The 21,354-nt window shown below is 57.0% G+C and overlaps 1 protein-coding gene across 1 annotated transcript; it reads right to left on the bottom strand.

Annotated features, from left to right (window-relative positions):
• Positions 1-1,126: 1,126 nt before the first annotated feature.
• On the bottom strand, positions 1,127-20,823 carry NRTN (neurturin). The gene is made up of 3 exons (XM_030256773.4): positions 20,699-20,823; positions 7,594-7,870; positions 1,127-6,266 (listed from the first exon to the last, which is right to left on the bottom strand). The coding sequence occupies exons 2-3, from the start codon at positions 7,841-7,843 to the stop codon at positions 5,818-5,820; spliced, it is 699 nt and encodes a 232-aa protein (XP_030112633.3). The 5' UTR covers positions 7,844-7,870; positions 20,699-20,823; the 3' UTR covers positions 1,127-5,817.
• Between the last annotated feature and the right edge of the window lie 531 nt (positions 20,824-21,354).

Raw genomic sequence — 21,354 nt, 5'->3', positions numbered from 1 at the left:
GTAGGATCAAAAATCCCTTTTTTTTCCATCACCACCCTTTGCCATCTTCATTTCCCCTCTGCCTGTGTATCAGCACAAGCCACGGGGAGTTAATTTTGAGACGCTCCAAGGGATTTTTCGCACTGGGAAATAATTTTGGGAAGCTCCAACATTGGGGTTCAACACTGACCATCCCATTTCCTGCCTCGTTCCTTTTTTCCATTGCAAAATGACCAAAGGAATACTAAACATCATCTGGGAGTTGGGAATTCTAAACCAGGGCTTAAATGTAACTGCTTTACTTAAAGCAACAAAAATTTGCCACTTACACTATGGAAGTTGACAACACACACCTCATTTCCCAGGAATTACACCCAAAACCATCCCTGATCCCAACACTTCCCAACTTCACATTTTTTCCCTGCTGTTTTCATCCTAAATTGGGTTTTTTTGGGTTTTTTTGGGGTTTTTTTTGTGCGTTTGGAGGAGTCAGATTTTCCAAGCAGCCCACTCTAACTGGATCATTAAAATTTAATTTCTCCATTTTTTAATATTTATTTATTTGATTCTGGATGGGTTGGCAGCGGGAATTGGGTTTTCCTTGGCTTTTTTTTTTTTTTTTTTTTCTTTTACACGCCATGCACGTGCACGGGGGGAGATTTATGGCTCTCCAAAGATTCTTCCTAAAATATTTACAAAGTGGAGCTCGGAGCGGGAATGTTTGACTCGGCCATGGCTGTCAGGCCTCTGGGTGGCATGAGGGGGGAATATAAACAGACCTTTTTTTCCATTCCCAAAAAAATCCTATAGACCTTTTATCCTTCTTTTTTTTCCCCCTCCTATTGTTCTCCGTTTTCCGGTGCCAGCTTTGAGCCTATTTTGGAATGAAAATCAAAATAAATTCTGTTTTTCTGGACAGACTGGGCTGGGACTGGTGGTGTTAAAGGACAGAAATATCCCCTTTCATTTTCCCTTTCCCTTTCCCCTTCCCCTTCCCATTTCCCTTCCCATTTCCCTTCCCATTTCACATGATTTCCTCAGAATTTTCATGTTTTTGAGCCAACCCAGTTAGAAGCTCCTTTCCCAGAAGGGCCAAAGTTGATTATTTCTGAGTCTTTCCCCCAAAAAACCCATGATAAAGGATAAATCCATAAAAACCCTTCTTTTTATTCCCACTTTTGCCACAAGGATGAAACAGATCACACCCGAGTTCAGATTTGTTTTAAAAAAAAATAATATCAAACAGCTTTTTATTTCATTTTATTTTATCTTATTTTATATTTCCCCCCACAAAGGTTGAGGATAAATGGTACAAATGTAATAAATGTAAACTGCACTTGGCACCGTCGGGGTCAATAAATAACATAAAAAAGGGAGCGAGCGCGGGAGGCGTTTGGGAGGCGGCGCTTTGGGATCTGAATAAATAACATAATTTATTTCCAATAAATAGCAGTATCCAAAATACAGATGCATTGCATCCACTTCTGCAGCCGGGCACGGGCCCGGCGATTCCGGAGGGGAACAGGAAAATCCGGATGGTGCTGCTGGCGCTGGAACAGGATCCCTTTTCCCCTTTTCTCCCTTTTCTAACTTTTTTTTTCTTCCCCCTTTTTTCTTTTTTCTCCTTTTTTTCCTTTTCCCCTTTTTCTCTTTTCCTTTTTTCCCCCTCATTTTTATTTTCCCCTTTTTTCCTTTTCCCCTTTTTTCTTATTTTCTCTTTTTTCTTTTTCCCTTTTTTCCTTTTCCCCTCTTTTATTTTCTTTTTCCTCCTTTCCCCCCTTTTTTTCTTTTTCCCCTTTTTCCTTTTATCCCTTTTCTCTTTCGCCTCTTTCCCCTCCTTTTCTTTTTATTTCCTATTTCCCTTTCCCCCTTTATTATTTTTCCTTTTTGCCCTTTTCCTCTTTTTTCCTCTTTCCCTTTCTACCTGTTCTTCTTTCCCCCATTTGCAACTTTTCATTTAAATTGCTTTTTTCCCTTCCCTCCCTTTTCTTCCTTTTTTCCCCTTTTCCCTTTTTTTCTACTGTATCTTTTCCCTCTTTTTTTCTCCTCCCCCCTTTTTTATTTTCTCCTTTTTTTTCCTTTTTCCCTTTCCCCCTTTTTTTCCTTCCCCCTTTTCCCTTCTTTTTGCTTTTATTTCCTTTTATTTCCTTTTCCCCCCTTTTCTCCCCCTTTCTCTTGGGCCTCCCCTTCGAGGCCAGGCTTTGTTCAGCCCAGAAGGAAAACACGTGGCAGCCCCATTCCCAATTTCCAACGGGCAGAAAAAGCCGAATCCCACCAAAATATCATTTCTCTTGATAAACTGGGAAAATCCTTTCTCCCCAGCAGGATCCTGGAGCTGTTTAAACCCAGAACATTCTCTCTGCGAGCGCTTTCATCGAGTGGGAACGACGACGTCGGACCCAATTTCCCCCCCGTGGATCCCAAATTGGGAGCGAGACCCAAATGGGATCCCGAGAGATTTGTGGGATGTGTGGCTCTGATCCCAAGCTGGAGCTGGATCCTTCCCCGAGCACAGCGTGTCCTGATGGAAAACCCTCTGGAAATCCCAGAACTCACCGTGGCAGGGCTGGCAGAGACAACCCTGGGAGTTTTGCACTGTCACAACCACGTTAATCCATTTTAAACATCTCCGCATCTCCAAACCTCCTGCTCTTCCAAACCCTCCTCTCTCAGGAGGAGCTGCAGCCCCAGACAAACAAAAACCCAACCCCAAAATCCCCTCAACAGCTGTTCCACACTGGTTAGTATTATTATTACTAATAATAATAATATTAATATTAACCACAGCACATGGGATGCTGAGGAAGGAGCCAGATGAGATTCTGCTGTGCCTTTGAGGAGGGAATTTTCCACTTTTTTTTTTTTTTTTTTTTTGCATTGTAGTCATTCTTCCGGACAGCTCCAGCTCCTATTACAGCAGAGGGGGCTGGAGAAATGGAAAGCATTAGGGAAACCTCAGCCTTTCGATTGGAACCACATTTCCAGGGCCGGCTGGCAGCGGGATGGCACCAGGACAGCTGGAGGAGTTCCACGAGGAGGAGGAGCCCTGAAAAAGACATGGAAGCAGAATCCATCCTTTTGGCCGCACCACGATGCCCCAGCTCGCCCCATCGGGGAGTTTTGCGGCTGCAAATCCCAGCTGTTCCCAAAATTCCCCAGCAGGAGAAGCGTCAGGCAGATGAGGAACATCCCCTCCACACGGGCCGGGTCGGAGCTCCACTGCCAGCAGGGGGAAATTAAAAAAAAAAAAAAAGACAAAAAATGATGGATTGGAGCTATTCCTGCCGGGTTTAACACACCATTGCATTGAGTCAGGTTTTCCTCCCTCTTTTGGGGGCTCCAAGATGGATTTGCACTGGGACTGGGGGATTTTGGCAGCTGGGAGATGTCCCAGCACGAGGTGCTCTTCCCTTGTCCCCTCGTCTTCCTGCGGCTCCCACCACCACCCTGGCGAGAGGAGGGTCCCTTGGGCTGGGTGCCCACCATCAAGGCACCCTAAATCCCTGGATTCTGCCAAAAAACTGTCCCAAACCAGCGTGCAAACACTGAGCAGAGGCAGCTCCAAACCCTCCTCTGCAGCACCAGGTCCTGCACTGCTTCCACACCACCTTCTCTGCCTTCCCTGCTCTGCTTCCATTCCTTTTGATTTTACTGCAACAAAACCAATTTTAGTTTTATCAGCAGCGAGGCCTGGAAAGCACCCAAGCCCTTGAGAGGACAGTTATTGTTGTTATTATTATTATTATCATTATTATTATTAGATTTGGGTGCTTTTTTTTTCCTTAAACTCGAGCGAGCCGCTTATCCACTGTGAGCCCGGCGCAGCTCCCACTGCCCATCTGCCATTCCCATCCTCCAGCTGATTATTTTGGGCCATTTTTCCCATTTCCAGGCCTGCAAACTCACACCTTGGTTCGGGAGCTGCACCTGGAGCGTGGAGTTTATCCGCTCTCACTTCCCATTTCCCAGGTGCAGGTTACACAACCCACACCCGCGACTGCCTCCTGCCTTTCCCAAAATCCAGGGAAAACTCTGTGTTACAGAGTCCAGGCTGCCTTCCCGGGCCGCCAGCCCTGCTGAAGGATGGTGTTTATATTCCTCCACTACACCCTGGCTCCGCTCAGCCAAGAGCTGCGTTTGGATAAAAAGGAAGGGAAAAAAAAATCCCCACCAGCCTGGGCCTGTGTGGAGGTCGGGAATGTGGCTGGTCCAACGCTGGAGATGCTGTCCCCCACCTCACCCCATCCCATCTCACCCCATCCCATCCCAAGGGATGCCATCCCGCTGCCCCAAATCCTGCAGCACCATCACCAGCTGGGATCACCACCAGCAGCCCTCCTCCTCCTCCTCGGGATGAAGGCACCAGGGATTTTTCCCCCTGTTTGTCTGGAGAGAGGAGCCAGGACGCCGGGGGGTGGCACACGGAGTGTTTTCCCTCCCGTTGGTTAATGCCCAGGACATGACACCAATATTCTCCTTCTGTTTATGATTTGCTTTTTCTGGGAAGGGAGCCAAGGGGAGAAAACCCATCAATCCCAGGCAACAAATCGAGCCTAGGGAATGTGAAAGTCTGCGGGCTCATTTATATCCCCGCAGAGTAAACAGCAGTGACACTGCTGTAAATGCGAGCGGAGCCAAGCCCAGGACTCAGTCCCCTCTCCCAGCCCTGAGCAGAGGCTGGGGGATACTCCCAGGAGAGCCGGGGGGATTTTTGGGAGACGCCAAACCAGGGGTGCTCCTGCCCACACTGCCAAGCGCTGCAGCTCTGCTGGTGGCCCTGGGGAGGTTCTGTCACCTCCCTGGAGGTGGCCGGGCTCCGGCCCAGCTGCCCGTGGCGAGGGCACAGCAGGTTAATCCAGTTACTTCAGATTATCCCGAGTTTGAAGAAGAAAAGCCCCAGTGCTGCAGGAATGAGACGATGGCAAAAGGGGCACAAGCCAGAGGGAGTCAGAGCCACACACAAACCACCGTCGGCGTTTCTGCGTCCCCAGACACCGGGATCTGGGGTGGTTGGACCTCCCCCAGCAGCTCAGGGTGGTCACAAAACCCCAAAGCTACAGAGAGAAGGACTCAATGCCCACCCTGGGGCAGCACAGGGCACCTGACACACCCTGAACCTGTAATGCAGCCCAAAACACACCGGGAGTGTGCAGCACACCCCAAAACACACCGGGAGTGTGCAGCACACCCCAAAACACCCCAGGAGTGTGCAGCACACCCCAAAACACACCCTGAGTGTGCAACACACCCCAAAACACATCCCAGGTGTGCAACACACCCTAAAACACACCCCAGGTGTGCAGCACACCCCAAAACACACCTGGATTGTGCAGCACACCCCAAAACAGTGCACCACACCCTGCCCAGTACCACACAGCACCAGCACTGCTCACAACACTTCCTGCACGTGCCACACCCCTGTGCCACACCCCTGTGCCACACCCCTGTGCCACACCCCGACACAGAACCCCTGGTGTGTGCGGGTCCCCCATACCAGAGACACCTGCGCTGCAGCACCCCCTGTGCAGGTAACGTGGCCTGTGACACGCATGACACACGTGACGTAGTGCAGCCTGCGCACGCCGAGGGCTGCACACGCCCTGCGCACGTTGCACACCCACTGTGACCTCAGCAGGGACCGCCGGGCCACCCGCAGAGGGGACAACAGCCTCAAGCCGCCGTCACCGCTCCGGCCACCGCCTCCGCCGCGGCAGTGGCCACGTCTCTAGTCCCGCGCGGCCGGCGGGGCGGTGACACCGAGGGACACGCCAGCGGCTCAGTCTCTCCTCCTCCGGCCACTCCAGCCTCCATCCCGGTCCCTGTGCCCGGGTGGCCCCGTCACACGCAGCCGCACTCCTTGGCCGACAGCTCGTTGACGGTGTAGTAGCGGTTGTAGGCGTCCAGGAAGGACACGTCGTCGTCGTAGGCCAGCGGCCTGCAGCACGGCCGGGCCCGGATCTTCTCCTTCCGGATCTTTCTGCGGCTCCTCATGCTCTTGAGGGAGAGGTCGTAGCTGCGCACGGCGGCCTCGCAGGTGCCGCTGCAGTAGCGGAACAGAACCGTCTCGTCCGACTCGTAGCCCAGGCCCAGCTCGCTGACGCTGACCTCCAGCTCGCGCAGCTCGCAGGGTTTGTGGCGGGCGCGGGCGCGTTTCCTGCGGCTGCCGGCGCGAGGGAACAGCGGCAGCTCGTGCCCGCCCGAGTTCATGGCCTGGCGGTAGCGCTCCACCAGCGCCGAGATCAGCTGGCGGATCTCGCCCTCCGTGTAGCTCTCCAGCAAGGCGCTGTCTGCAAGAGGAGGGGACGCCGTTAGCGGGTGTCCCCATGGCGGGTGGGGGTTGATGGGGTGGGTGGAGGTGGCCTGAGATGGGAGATCCTCCATGGGTGAGGGTCTCGGGGTCCTCCAGGATGGAGGTGCCTTGGCGTGGGTGGATAACCTCGGGATGGAGATTCCCTGGGGTGGGTGGACATCCCCCAAGATGGAGATTGCCTGGGGTGGGCGGATAACCTCGGGATGGAGATTCCCTGGGGTGGGTGGACATCCCCCAAGATGGAGATTGCCTGGGGTGGGCAGATAACCTCGGGATGGAGATTCCCTGGGGTGGGTGGACGTCCCCCAAGATTGAGATTCCTTGGGGTGGGTGGACGTCCCCCAGGATTGAGATTCCTTGGGGTGGGTGGATAACCTCGGGATGGAGATTCCCTGGGGTGGGTAAACATCCTCCAGGAAGAAAGTCCCTTGGGGTGCATGACTCCCAGGATGGAGATTCCCAGGGTGGGTTAACATCCACCTGGATGGAGGCCACCTGAGATGGGAGATCCTCCATGGATGAGGAGCCTCCAGGTGCCTTAAGGTGGATGAAAATTCCAGAACGAAAATTCCCTCGGCTGGGTGAGAATCCCTGAGGATGGAGGTCCCTTGGGGCGGGTGGATTTGGGGAGAAGCCCCAATAAATTTCTTTTTTGCACTGTTTCACTGTGGTCTGGGAGCCCCAAGACCCCAAGGGCTGCCCCTGAGTCCCCAGGGCCAGCAGCCAACACAAACTGCTGGCACCACCCCCATCCCTTCGTCCCAACCCAAAATCCAGGGTAATTCCAGCCCAGCTCCGCAGGAGGCACAGGAAAGACAGAGGAAAGCATGATTTGACAGCTTGTCATCGATTTCCAAATTTCCACCCAAAAAAAGCAGTTCCTCTGGTTTGGAATCAAAACAAACACGTGGGGATTTCCAGCCCTCAGGGAGCACCGAGGGGTGAGCAGGGGGAGCTGCTGCCGTGCCCTCATCTTCAGCTCCTGTTTGACATTTTCCATTTGTAAAAAATAGCACGGAACAAAAAAAAAAAAAAAATTACCAAAAAAGAGCCATTTGGAAGGGAATAAAAGCAGCTTTTTTTGCTCAAACTGAGCTGTTTGAGTTTCCCTCTGCGGAGAGCTGCTGTGTTCACACCAGAGTTTGGTGCTCAGTGCCCCCTGCTTGCCCCAAGCTCTTGTTTAAACCCTGCTAAAGGGGATGTTTGGATGCAGGAGAGGGGCAGGGAATGACCCCACAGGGATTTGGGGGATCTTTGGGGCCGGGGGGGGACAATGACGCGGGGATGGGGGAGCAGGAGCTTACACTGGGCCAGCAGAGAGCCGTGGCGTTGCAGGGCCCGTGGGGATCTCCGCGGAGCCGCCAGCAGCGAGGAGGAGGAGGAGGAGGAGGAGGAAGAAGAGGAGGAGGAGGAGGAGGAATCCCGTGAGGAAGACGGCGAGGAAGGCAAGGGGCTGAATTCCCGGCTTCCGCTGAACATGTCTCTACAAACTAAAATGGATAACATGGAACTGAGGAGCATCGATGCAATGGCTGCAAACTTCCATACCTTCATCTTAGAGCAAGTCAGAACATTGAAACTCTGCAAAACAGGCAAAACAAACATCCTTAATGCGCGCCCCGAGCCCCCCGAGCCCCTTCCTCCCCCCTCCTCCCTCCCTCCCTGTGCCCTGGGATGGGGGATCCTCCCTGGGGGATCCCCTTGGCTCCAGCTCCTCCCTTCCCAACACCGGCGCCGTGCTGAGATGGGAAACTGAGGCACGAGGGGCAGCCCAGGGATGGGCTGGATGGGTGGGAAAGGCGGCTTGGGGCTGGTGGTGGCAATGGGGACGAGGTGGCAGCAATGGGGATAAGAGGACACCACTGGGGACAAGGTGACACCAATGGGGACAAGGTGGCAGCAATGGGGACACGGTGGCAGCAATGGGGACAAGGTGACACTAATGGGGACACAGTAACACCAATGGGGACAAGGTGGCACCACTGGGGACAAGGTGACACCAGTGGGGATGAGATGGCAGCAACGGGGACAAGTGACACCAATGGGGACAAGGTGGCACCAATGGGGATAAGGGGACACCAGTGGGGATGAGATGGCAGCAATGGGGACAAGGTGGCACCAATGGGGATAGGAGGACACCAATGGGGACACAGTAACACCAATGGGAACAAGGTGGCACCACTGGGGACAAGGTGACACCACTGGGGATGAGATGGCAGCAATGGGGACAAGGTGGCACCAATGGGGATAAGGGGACACCACTGGGGATGAGGTGGCACCACTGGGGATAAGGGGACACCAGTGGAGATGAGGTTACACCAGTGGGGATGAGGTGGCAGCAATGGGGACAAGGTGGCACCAATGAGGATGAGGTGACACCAATGAGGATGAGGTGACACCACTGGGGACAAGCTGGTGGCCTCATCCCACCCCTTCCCAACAAACAGAGCTGCCCTGCCCGGTGGGATCCCTCTGACCCTCCCTCCATCCAGGTTTCCTCGCAGTGGCTGAGGACAGGGACACTCCTGTCACCCCAGGGACACCTGGGGACACCTGGGGACACCTGGGGACACCTGGGGACACCTGGGGACACCTGGGACGCCTCTTCCCTGGCGCGTTCCCTTGGGAAGCAGAGAGCAGCAGGAGGAGCCCCTGGCTCTGATGGGTTTGATGTCCCTGTCCTTCCACCTCCTGGCTCCTATATTTATTTCAGCTGCCTGAAAACTCCAAATATTTTTGCTTTTTAAATAAATTTTCTGGTGGGGTATTAAAAAACAAAACAAAACAAAAAGAAGGGGGGAAAAAAGGAGAAAAGGAAAAAAACCCCAATCCCAGCTTTATAGTATTTACCAGATAGAATTTACTGGGGGGAAATGTTTGGTTTAAACTGGGATTTGACAGGTTTGCTTTTATTTTTATTGTAGAAAACACCATGAAGGGCTGTGACCACCCCCTCATCACCACATCCCCTGATTTTTTGGGATGCAGATAATTCCCTGTCCACCACCAGGAACGAGATCCCCTGTAGGTTACAGGACCATTGCAGCCGGAGTCGAAATATTTCCAACAGGGTATAAACAATGCCAAGATAGAAAAAGAATCGTTTGGCCTTATAAGGAGGGAAGAGGATGGAATCCCAGAGGGTCTGGAGCGGCGGCGCTGGCCTGGACACCGGGAATGGGAGAGGCTGCTGGGAGCACTGGGAGCACTGGGAGCACTGGGAGCACTGGGAGCACTGGAGGGAGTGGTGCCAGCCCTATCTGCTACCAGGATTCATCCTGGGCTCCCCATCCTGCAGGAGAGTGATGGAGGAGGATGGAGGATGGAGGAGGATTGAAAATTATGGAAGATGATGGGGGAGGATGGAGGAGGATGGAGGATGGAGGAGGATAGAGGATGATGGAAGATGATGGAAGATGATGGGGGAGGATGGAAGAAGATGGAGGAGGATGGAGGATGCTCTAGGCTGGATGGAGGAGGATTGAGAAGGATGGAGGATGATGGAAGATGATGGCAGAGAATGGGGGAGGATGAAGGATGACGGCAGAGGATGGAGAAGGATGGAAGATGCTCTAGGCTGGATGGAAGAGGATGGGGGAGGATGGAAGAACATGGAGCAGGATGGAGGATGCCAGGTGTGTTCACCTCCACGTTCACCATCCTGACAGGACATAGTGGGAACGGTGATGGGACACGGGGAGAGGCTTCCCACTGCCAGAGGTCAGGGATAGGTGGGATATTGGGATGAAATCCTGGCTGGGAGGGTGGTGAGGCCCCAGAATGAATTTCCCAGAGAAGCTGTGGCTGCTCCTGGATCCCTGGAAGTGTCCAAGGCCAGGCTGGATGGGGCTTAGAGCAGCCTGAGACAGTGGAAGATGTCCCTGCCCACGGCAGGGGGTGAGACTGGATATTTAAGTTCCCATTCTGGAATTCCACGATAATCAGGTGCCTTCAGCTCAGATTTCACCCTGGAAATAAGAGCAGGAGCAGGGAAGAGGCACTAAAAATTCCCTGGCATCCAAACCCTTCCCAGCAGGATTGGTGCTCAGTGGTGCAGGACCAAGAGAAGCCCAGTTTGTTCCTGGACAAAATCGTTGGAAATGAAGGATTTGTGAAGAACCAGCAGCCCCAGGGGAGGGTTTGGGGGGGGAAAGGACACTTTGTTCTGCTCCCCTGGAGAACAAACAGCTTTGAACAGCTGATGTCGGGTACTTTGGGAGGTGAATTCCACGGTGAACCACCAGCAGTGGGATCACACAGACCCCTGAGCTGCACCTCCAGCACCCAGGGGGGCTCAGCCCCCTTGGTCCTGCTCCAGGAAGGAAAAGGCTGGGCTGGAGCAGGGCTGTGACACTCGATCCCACCACCTGAGAAAGGGCCTCTGGCTTCTTGCAGGCCCATAAAATTTTAGGAGAGCGGTTTCAGCCTCGCTGCACGTCCCATAAAAAAGCCTCCCATTCCGGCAGCCAGAAATCCTGGCCCCCACCCACTCGCCTGTGACCTTTCGAAAGACTCAAATCCCAGCTCCAAAGTGCAAAACAATAACAACAAAGTTATTCCGGGCTTTGCTGTTGGTTTTTTTTGCTCTAAAAAGCCCCAGACCAGCCCTGTCCAACCTGGCCTTGGACGCTTCCAGGGATGACGGTGTTTCCACTTGTTTTTCCTGATAAATCAAATTCCAGCAACTCCATCCCCACAGATATTTTTTGCCCACAGAAAGTGGAGAGTTTGGGGTTCTCTGGCATCCTTCACTTTTCACACTCTCATTTTTCCCCAACACTCTTGTTTTTACAACCCCACTCCCCGTTTTTCCAGCAGACTCTTGGGATTTGTTTCCCATATCCACAGACTCCTTAAAGCTCACAGAGTCATGAGGTGAGGGCGAAAAGTGAATTTATTCTTTTTTTTCCCCTAAATCCTCCTCGCTGAAGGGTTGAAAGAAGGAGATGCCAAAACTTCCAGCGCTGATGCTTCAAAGCAGAGGACCCAAAAGACATTATATTCTAAGTGTGCCATAAATTTTCCGTCGATTCATGTTTCCGGGCATTGATTCATTATTTTCCAGAGCCCAGCCTCAAGAATGGATGAAGCCACGGTGTGGCCGAAGGATTTTTGGCAACACAAAACACTTGGAAAGTCGGAGGCCTTGACGGGACATCAGAGAGAGCTTCCACCTGCCACACACTGTTTATTTGAGTGCCTTACATGGGAGCCAAGCTGCTTTGAAATCCCGGCTCCTCATGACTCATCCCGCAGGAATTAAACAATTTCCATGGGCAGCAGCTCCGGAGGCTGCTCCTCCAGCAGCAGCTCCGGCTCAGCGCCTGGTCCTGCTCACAGCATGGGGCTGGGCTGTCCTGGAGACGGTGAGGGTGGTGGAGAGGCAGAATGCTCCCAAGGCTGCCTCAGATCTTCCCCAAAACTGCCTCAGACCATAAGAAAAACTCCCTCAGATTTTCCCTAAAAACATCTTCAGGCTGTCCTCAAAGCTCCTTCAGATTTTCCCAAAAACTTCCTCATATTGTCCCCAAAATTCCTTCAGATTTTCCCAAAAACTTCCTCATATTGTCCCCAAAATTCCTTCAGATCTTCCCAAAAACTTCCTCATATTGTCCCCAAAATTCCTTCAGATTTCCCCCCAAAACTTCTTCAGATCTTCCCAAAATGGCATCAGACCTTCCCCAAAATTTATCACCAGCTCCCAAAGTACTTTCTTGGGGATTGAACCTCCCCAAAAAGCATCGGTGTGTCCAACACCGCCGGCCAGGGCAGGTGCTGCACTGGGAGGACTGGACCCTGCAGCGCCTCTGGGTCAAACTGATCTCAAAATGCCAAAACTGGCCCCAAAACCGGGAGCATTGAGAGGATAAAAAGCCCCAAACCCGGATCCAGGTGGACCTGTTGGATTTTCCTGCCCTTTTGACAGCAATTGGTGCACAAAGGAAGGAGAAATGTTCCTGTTTCCATCTCCAGCTCTGCTCTGGGTACAAGGGGCACCTCATCCCCGCTGGCAGCCTGGCACTGGCACGGCCTCGAGCTCTGAATGCCAACCCCAGCAGTGGCCACGGGGCATCCTCAGCTCATCCTGCTCCTCCTCCTCCCCTCCAGCCCTTCCCTCTCCCCCTAAGCAGAAGCAGAGCGTGGGACACATGGTTCTGCTTTGCCTCGGTGCAATCCAGCCCAGCAGCTCCAGAGCTCCTCCCCAGCTTCCCCCGGGCCCCCCCAAAGGGCCGACCACAAACAGGCCCAGCCCCAGCCCTGGGGTGCAGCCCCCCTCCTCTGGGAGAGGTTTGGGGCACCCCTGGGTGAAGGGGGACCCCAGAGAGGGAGCTGGAGCTGGGCCCGGAGCCACGGGGTGGGGGAGAGGGAAGTGGGGTGGGGGAGAGGGAAATGGGATAGGGGAGAGGGAAATGGGATGGAGGAGAGGGAGATGGGATAGGGGAGAGGGAAATGGGGTGGGGGAGAGGGAAATGGGGTGGGGGAGAGGGAGATGGGATGGGGGAGAGGGAAATGGGATGGGGGAGAGGAAAATGGGATGGAGGAGAGGGAAATAGGATGGGGGAGAGGGAAGTGGGATGGGGAAGAGGGAAATGGGATGGGGGAGAGGGAGGTGAGATGGAGGAGAGGGAGATGGGATGGAGGAGATGGAGATGGGATGGAGGCAAGGGAGATGGGATGTGTGGGGCAGGAGGAGCTCCAGCGTTCCCAAAGCCCCCGGGCTGAGCACGCCAAGCGCCCTCGTTCCCACGCTGCCATGACATTTACGTTCGGGCTGAATTACGGCGGGTTTGGTTTACATCTCTCCAAACAGCTGGAGAGCAACAAACCCACCCCAACCCCCTCAACACGGTGGAAATCGTAAGGAAAAGGCTCCCCACGGAGCCGGTGGGATGGGGATGGATCGGCCAAGGGCGCCCCATGGTGCTGGGGATGATGCCAGGGGTGGTGGCCACGCCAAGTTGTGCTTGGAGAAGGAAGCCTGAGGAGTTTCCACCCAATGGAGCAGCTCTTGCTGTGGCCACATCCAAATTCCCATCATTCCAGAGAATCACAGAATTCCAGATTGGTTTGGGTTGCAAGGGACTTTAAAGCCCATCCATGGCACCCCTGCCATGGGAAGGGGCACCTTCCACATCTTCCACATCTTCCAGACCTTCCACACCTTCCACACCTTCCACACCTTCCACACCTTCCACAGCTTCCACTATCCCAGGCTGTTCCAAATCCTCCCCAACCATTTGAAATTTTCCCCCACTTTGGATTTGGCAGAGCCAAACCAGCTCAAAGGAGGAGGCACCAGGACAAGGCAGGGGTTTGGGGACACTGACCCACCCATATCCACATCCCAGACACCCAGAGACCCCGCGGCCACGACCCCCCGTGTCCCCCCACCCCCGGGAGCTCCCCCAGACCCATTTTGGGGCTGGATTTGTGCGGGGAAGCCTCGGGGCAGACGCCGGGGCGGTGCTGACCCGTGTCCCCGCATCCCGCGGGGTCCCCGTTCCCTCCATCCCGCACGGCGCTGGGATGCGGGGGAGCCGCAGGGATAAATCCGTGCCCCGGGAAGCTGCGGCGGAGCCTTTGATTCCTTCCCCGGAGGTCTCGCGTGGGCTTTCATGTCATTAATTAACGGGATCCGCAGCGGGAGCCCGGCGGGAGGAATCCCTGTGGATGCGGAGCCGAGCGGGGATTTCTGTCCCTGTGCTGGGACCAGGCTGGGACCAGTTCAGCCCAGTCCAGCCCAGCTGGGCTCAGCTCATCCCTGCAAGGGCAGATCATGATGCTGCTTTGCCCTCCAGCCTCGGCTTCCCTCGGTTCCCCCCATCCCATCCCCATCCCCATCCCCATCCCCATCCCCGTCCCCATCCCCATCCCCATCCCCATCCCCGGCACTCGCCGGGACACGCCGGGGGCCGGGAATGCAGCTGCAATATAAATCAGCAGCAAATAAAAGCGTGGCTCGATGCAGCACAGCTCCCTGCAGTGTCCCCCAGCCCCGCTCGGGGACACCTGGGGGTGTCTGTGCAGAGCCCGGGGGGACACCTGGCCGAGATCTGCCCCCCGACACCCCCAGCTCTGACAAACAGCATCAACCCTGCGCACTTCGGGGATATTTATTCCATTTCCAGCTAAAAAAGCAGCCGAAGCGTTTAAAAGTCGTTGTGGGGTGGGCATGGGCGGTGTGGTCTGAGCCTGTGCTCCCAGTTAGTGCTCCCAGTTTGTGCTCCCAGTTTGTGCTCCCAGTTTGTGCTCCCAGTTTGTGCTCCCAGTTTGTGCTCCCAGTTTGTGCTCCCAGTTTATGCTCCCAGTTTGTGCTCCCAGTTTGTGCTCCCAGTTTGTACTCCCAGTTTGCCCTCCCAGTTTGTACTCCCAGTTTGTGCTCCCAGTTTGCGCTCCCAGTTTGCACTCCCAGCCCAGTGTCCCCACTGACCCCGCAAGGTGTGACAGCCCCGCCAAGGTCACCGGGGCTGCCGCAACCCAAAATCCTCCCTAAGCCGATTCCGTCAGGTCTAAGCAGCAGCAAGAGCCGCCCTTCACGGAATGAGGTGAGTAATTAGAGATTAATTGCTGATAAAATTCCTCGGGGTATTGCCCAGGGGCCGCAGAGCGCGGCTCACGCCAAAGCCGGGAATGAGGTGGGGATGCTGCAGGAAAACTCCCGGCAGACAGATCCCGTTTGCTGAAGGGCAAAGAAAATCAAATTAAATCGCTTGAAATCCCACCAAAACCAGAATGGTTTATGTGGTCACGGAGGAAATCGGGGATAACACCAGCCAAGGACCCCCCACCCACTGCTGGGCACCTTTGGGTGCTGCCGTGCCAATCTCCTGCACGCCTGATGCTGCTTTTCCAGCCCAAATTTTCCCCCTCGTGCCAAAACCTGGATTCTGAATGTCAATTATTTTTGGATCCGGAGCGACGCTCCCACCCCCCGGAATTAATAAACCTCCCGATGCCAAAAAGGGGTGGTTTGTCAGAGGAAACTAATTACTGTGGCTTGTTTGAACAATCCCAGTGCCTCGGGAAAGAGGGTTAAAAGCTTAAATTTTGGCAGCGAGACGGAGCCCAGGCCCCAGATGTGCTTTGCTCTGGGCCCGTTTCGACACCGCTGGTATCTGAGAGCTGCGCTGGGGGCAAAATCTCCTTTTTCCCAAGAAAGGAAAAGCCCTCGGTGGGATGAAGGAGGGAGAAATAGGCAGAGGCTGGAGGGCTGCCACCACAGGGTCACCTCCCACAGCTCAGCTTGGCCACTTCCCTGTTTTGTGGATTCCCCAAACCCCTTGGGGAGTTCCTGTGCCTCAGTTTCCCCCTTGGAAAAACACCTTGAGTGACTCCAGGTATCAATTCCTGATTTTCCCGGGGTTCCACCTCTGCCTTTTCCACATGTCCCAGGTGTGCTGGCCCGATCCCATCGGCTCCCACCTGAATAATTCCCATTCCCATCCCTGGGGAAGCAGATCCCGCCCGAGGCAGCGTTCCTGCGGGATGGATGCGGGATGGATGCGGGTGGATGGGGCGGGCGGGAGGAGCTGGGCCGGGGCAGCCGCATCCCTGCGGGATCAGCATCCACGCACATCCCTCGGCAGGCGGCACGGGTGATGCCGACACCGAGCGGGGAATTCCCCCCGCTATTCCCTCTCTCCTCCCGCACCCATCCCGGTTCCCCGGCACGGAAGGAGCCGCGGGGATTAGGGCGCTTTGCTGAGGGCACCGAGCGAGACCCGAGCGAGCTTTGCAAATCCAATTTGCGCTAAACCCTCGCAGTGGGTTTTGGCTGGAGCAGGGGCTGGGATCCCGTTAGGATTTACTGCCCGACTCCAGCGGGGACTGCCAACACATTGAAGCACTTAGCGCTGCTGCGGAGGGAGCAGATGAGGAATTCCGGGCTGGGAAGGGCGATCGCAGCCAGAGGGATCTCACAGCCGGGAGATGCTCGGGGGAAATGGGGCTGGAGGTGATGGGGCGAGCCGGAGGCAGCAGGTTGGGCCAGCTGGATCTTTGCATGAGGAGATGGCGATGCCGGGGGGTGGACAAGTGCCTGAGCTCTCCTGTCCCTGCAGGCAAAACCTGCTGGGATCTCTCCTTCCCACTGGGAAGAGCCACTGGGTTTCCTAAAAAGCAAAGATTTCCCTCTGCTCCCAGACCGGATATCGGTGTGGGGGGAGAGCTGTGGCCACTCTGCCCTTCCCACCCCGCTGGCCTCTCCCGTGGCTCCAGCTCGGACCCAGCTGAGCTGTGGGTAAAAGATTGGCAGCGTTTCTCCTGCTGCCATAAAAACACCAATTACAACTGGAACACAGCCACCCAAATCCTGCCCACACTCCTGCAGAGGAGCTGCCACCGGCAGCGAGGGGAGGGCAGGTGACACAGACAGGGACAATCTGCACCTTTGCAGGACCATGTTCCGCCTTTCCCAGACCAGAGGCTGCTCAGAGCAACAAGAAATTCAGGGAAGCACTGTTGGAAGAAAACGGCACGGCCAAAGAACTCCAGCAAAACATGGATTGGGGCATTTCTCCGTCACTGCCCGTGGGAATGGGGCTGGCAGCTGGTCCTGCTGCAGCTCCTGCACTGGTGGTCAGGGACAGAAAACATCGACCGTCCTCAGATTCACGGCCCAGAGCAGCTGGGGCTGCCCCGTCCCTGGAACTGTCCAAGGCCGGGGCTTGGAACAACCTGGGAGAGTGGGAGGTGTCCCTGCCCAAGGTCCTTTCCAACCCAAACCCTTCCATGATTCCATGACTTGCTCCTGGAGACAGACCCCCGCTCCTCCCCATCCCTCCTCTGTGGTGGAGATGCCACCACAAGCGATGCTCGAGGACACAGCTGTGTCCGTGCTCAGAGGGTTCACACCACCCAAATCCTGCCTGGACCCTTCCAGCCTCTCCTTTTCCCTCCCTAAACTTCTCTTGGACACCAAGCAGGGGGGTTTGCCCCAGTTCAGGGTGATGCTGTCGGTGCCCAGCCCGGCTCAGCGGAGCTTTGCTCCTCCTGCATCCTCCCCCAGCGCTGGCACCGTCCCTCCAGACGGCTCCGAGGAGCTGCTAAGCCTCAAAAATGTGCTTTTAATAAGCCAACACCACTTAACGAAGACAGCAGCTGCCCTGTTAAATCAGAGGCCAGCCCTTCCTCTGGGGAGCACGGGATGGATGTTCCCAGCTGGGTGAAGGTGCTTTGGGTCACTCCCGAGGTCTGGGCTGGCTTTGGTGTCCCCCTGTGCTGTCCCAGCTTTGGGAAGGCAGCAGAGAGGGAAAAACCCAGGGAAAAACCAAAAAGCTGCTCCAGCACCTTGCTGGGAGCATTCCCTGCCTGTTCCTCCCAGCACAGCTTGGGGACCACAGCCACTGGGATGGACCCTGCAAGGATTTGGGATTTTGGTTTGCAGACCCTGCTCTGCTCCAGGGCAGCAGGACTGGGGGTTCTACCCTGTGTCACTGTGCCATCAGCCACCAGATGCCACCAGCAAATCCCACAGCCCTGGTGGGAGTGACAACAGCAGCAATAAATACACCCCGGGCTCCCAGGCAGCTCCTTCAGCCAAAATCAACATTAGTAAAGGCAAAAAGGCCCCCACAAGCCACGGGGCTTGGTCAGTTCTGCATCGCTGCCATCGCAGCAAGACCCAGACACGGCAGCCATGGAGCAAAGTCGGTTTTCTCACTGGGAAGGACCAGGGCTGGGTTTGCAACCACCTCTAAAGCAGGCCAGATTTAATTAAGGATCTCCCTAAAGCCTGGAGCCACCAAAGCAGGACCCTGCTCCTGAATCAGCTCCATCCTCAGAGCCCGGGAGAGCTCCGGGATGGGATTCATCACCCTGCCCGAGCACCACTGCTCCCCGTGCTGCAAAAAAAGCTGCTGAAACGGAGAAAAATGCAACTCCTGCTTTGGATTATTGCAGCCTGGGAGCGATGCTGGAGGAGGAACTTCCCCTCCTGGGATATCTCCTGCTGCGGGCGCCGAGCCCTCGGAGCTCCCTGCCTCCCTCCCCTCCACACCGCGTTCAAAGGGAGCCTCTGCTGCGGGAAAGAAATGAAATGTGGCTCCATCCGAGGGAAAACAGCCCCGAAAGCGGCACTGCCGGGGTGGCATCGCCCGCCAGGGGCTGCCGAGCAGGAGGAAACGCTTTTGGGAGAACGCCGCCGTGGCAAAGAGATTGTTTCAATTTAGCTCTGGGATGTTGGGCACAAAGAGAGCCTGGTTTGGGTTTCGTGAGGGAGAAGAGATGGGAATGGAGCTGCTCGTGGCGTTTCCCTTCCCACGGCTTCGCTGGCGATGCTCCGTGCACGAGCGCAGTGCTGCACCACGGCTGGCACGGCCAGGACAGAGCTCCTCTTCCTCTTCCCCAAAATTCACAGGGAAACGCTGCTCCGGACTGCCCAAATCCCAGGAAAATCGGAGTTGGGTGGGATTCCTCCAGGCCAAGCCACTAATGGTGGTGCTGGAGTAGGTGGCTGACCTTGGCCTGGAGACTGGACCAGTCCATGGCTGTGCTCATTGGATGCCAAGTGATGCCAGTAACAGAGACCCACACCAGTAAAAAAACAGACCCACACCAGTAAAACAGACCCACATCAGTAAAACAGACCCACACCAGTTAAACAGACCCACACCAGTAGAACAGACCCACACCAGTAAAACAGACCCACACCAGTAACACAGACCCACACCAGTAACACAGACCCACACCAGTAACACAAACCCACACCAGTAAAGCCCTCAGCAGCCCTGCACTACCTCACCTCCTGGTGACAGCCCACACGGGGCCTTCTCCCCTCCCCTCAGCATCTCCCTCGCCCTGCTGGGTGCCACGAGCTGCCCCATGGGCAGGGGTGACACCGAGAGGCAGCTGCCAGCTCTTTGTGCCCCCCAAACCCACCCCAGTGAGGGCAAGGGTGGGAGAAGCCAGGGCTCTGAATGTCAGGGCTCTGAATGTCACTGCGCTGGGGACAGCTGAGGTGCCACCTGCTCTGGGATGGGCTGGGTGTGTTTAGGGTTCACCCTGACCTCAAAAAGGGGATATTGCAAATCTTACATCCATCCCTGCAGACCCCCAGAGGTGCGAATCGACCCTCAAAGCGCATCCTGGAGCCCCCACGGGCGGCACGGCCCAAGGGGGCTGCAGGAGGGAGGTGGCCGAGCGCGATGTGACTTATGGCAATGCCATGGGAGGGCACCCAGTGCCACCACAGCCGGGCCCGGCACCGGCACGGTCACCGGGGGTGCCCATCCCCCGTGCCTGCGTGTCCCCCGGGCTGTGCTCCTTCCTCCGGGCAGCACCGAGCTGGACCGGCCCTCCGGCACCCAGCGCTGCTCTCAGTGCCGGGATGGAGGAACGGGAACGTCTCATCCTCCCCCACCCCGGAGCTGCGCAGGACGAGCCCGGAGCCCGGCGGTGACACCGAGGACGTTCACACCGGGGCACAGCACGGAGCAAATCCGAGTGCGGCATCCGCAGCGGCCCCGGCGGCAGATTCGGGTCGGAACCAAAGGGTGAAAGCGCTCACACCCCCGAAAATTCGGCCCAGAGACGCCCCTTCCTTCCCTGCCCGGTTTCTCTGCCCTGTGCCAGGCAGAGGCTCCTGCCGCTGAAGCCGGGAGCAGCCAGGAGCAGAGAGGATGGATTTGGGATCCACTGGGATCCTGCTGGGATCTCAGACACATCAGGACTCACACGGTGCCTCCAACAGGCACCGGCCCCTTCTCCCGCCGGGATAAGCCGTGTCCTTCACCCAGCGCCTGAGCGCGGAGCGGCTCCCGGAGCGAGGATGGGATTTAAATCAGTGCTGGCTACAAGCTACCATATATGTGCAATAAAGACACCCGAGGTCTGCCTTGTTTTGTTAAAGCCTTCGGAGAGACGGCGGCGAGAGGGGGAAATTCCCTCGCTGGAGGATGGGGGAAAATTCACCCCCGGCCCCAGCCGAGCTCTGGCCAAGGTCAGCCCCGCGCCGCGGCCGCGGCTGCGAGAAGGTGACGGGGCTGGAGATGCCGGCTGGAGATCCTTCCGTTCCTTAAACTAATATTTAGACAGGAGCCATCTCCTCCCTCCGGCGGCCCGGAGCCGTCCCGCGCCGTGTTTGTGTTCCTGCGTGGCGGGACGGGCTCCAAGGACGAACCGAAGTCCCGAGCCCGGCACGGCGCTGGGTACCCCCGCTGCCCATCCCGGGGCACCCCGAGGGCTCCGCTTCTGCCCCGTTCGGCGGCGGCAGCATCCGACCCGCCGGGGAATAAACAGCGGGGTGGGGAGCGGCGGAAAGCGGCTCCACCGGGACCCCCGGCGCCGCTCCCGGTGCCGCTCCCGGTGCCGCTCCCGGTGCCGCTCCCGGTGCCGCGGGGCAGGAGCGCCCCAGGCCGGGCAGGTGCCCGGGGCCGGCGCTGCCGAGCCGGGGCCGCCCGCGGCGCTTACCTGGACGCCGGGCCGGTGCCGGTGCGCGGCGCTCAGCGGCGGCTCCGTGCCGGGGCCGGGGCACGCGTGGGGCCGGGGGTCGCCATGGGCGAGCGGCGCGGGGCTGGCGCGGGGCTGGCTCGGTTGGAGCGTGGCGGGGGGGGCTCGGCCACCGCCTCCTCCCGCACCGGGGGGCGGGATTGGAGCCGGCCGGTTCCCCCGCCCCGCCCGGTCCCGAGCCGGGCCGCGCTCCGGTGCCGCTGCCGGTGCCCGTCTCGCCCCGGTGCCTCCCGGTGCCGGTGCCGCTGCCGCCCGCGCCCCGCAGCCAGACGAGTCCGCGGCTCCCCCGGAGGAGACACCGGCTGCTTCTCGCAGCAGAGCCGACGGGACCGCCCGGCCCCGCCCCGGTCCCTCCCGGTGCCGCCCCGGTCCCTCCCGGTGCCGCCCCGGTCCCTCCCGGTGCCGGTCCCGCCCCGCCCGGGCTCAGCCAGACGCTCCGCCGCTGCCCCGGTGCTACCAGCCCCGAGCCCCGGTTCTGCCCGCGGCATCGCCCCGTTCCCCCGCTCTGCCACCCTTGGACCCCTCGGCGCTGCCGCTGGAGCCGGTGCCCGCCGCGGGCAAGGAGCGGCCCGGGCCCGGTGCCCAAATCTGCCCTCGCCGCGGTACCCAGCGCCCCC

The sequence above is a fragment of the Taeniopygia guttata genome, chromosome 28 (assembly GCF_048771995.1).
Source record: "Taeniopygia guttata chromosome 28, bTaeGut7.mat, whole genome shotgun sequence".
Lineage (NCBI taxonomy): Eukaryota > Metazoa > Chordata > Aves > Passeriformes > Estrildidae > Taeniopygia > Taeniopygia guttata.
Note: the sequence above shows the minus strand (reverse complement) of the source record. Positions and strands in the feature narration are given on the sequence as shown.

What these genes read in the sequence shown, in the direction of transcription:
- NRTN (XM_030256773.4), bottom strand. Translation starts at nt 7,843, where the DNA reads ATGAAGGTATGGAAGTTTGCAGCCATTGCATCGATGCTCCTCAGTTCC. An exon ending in CGGCTCTCTGCTGGCCCAGT is followed by an intron (nt 6,267 to 7,593) that starts GTAAGCTCCTGC and finishes CTCCTCTTGCAG; the next exon opens with ACAGCGCCTTGCTGGAGAGC.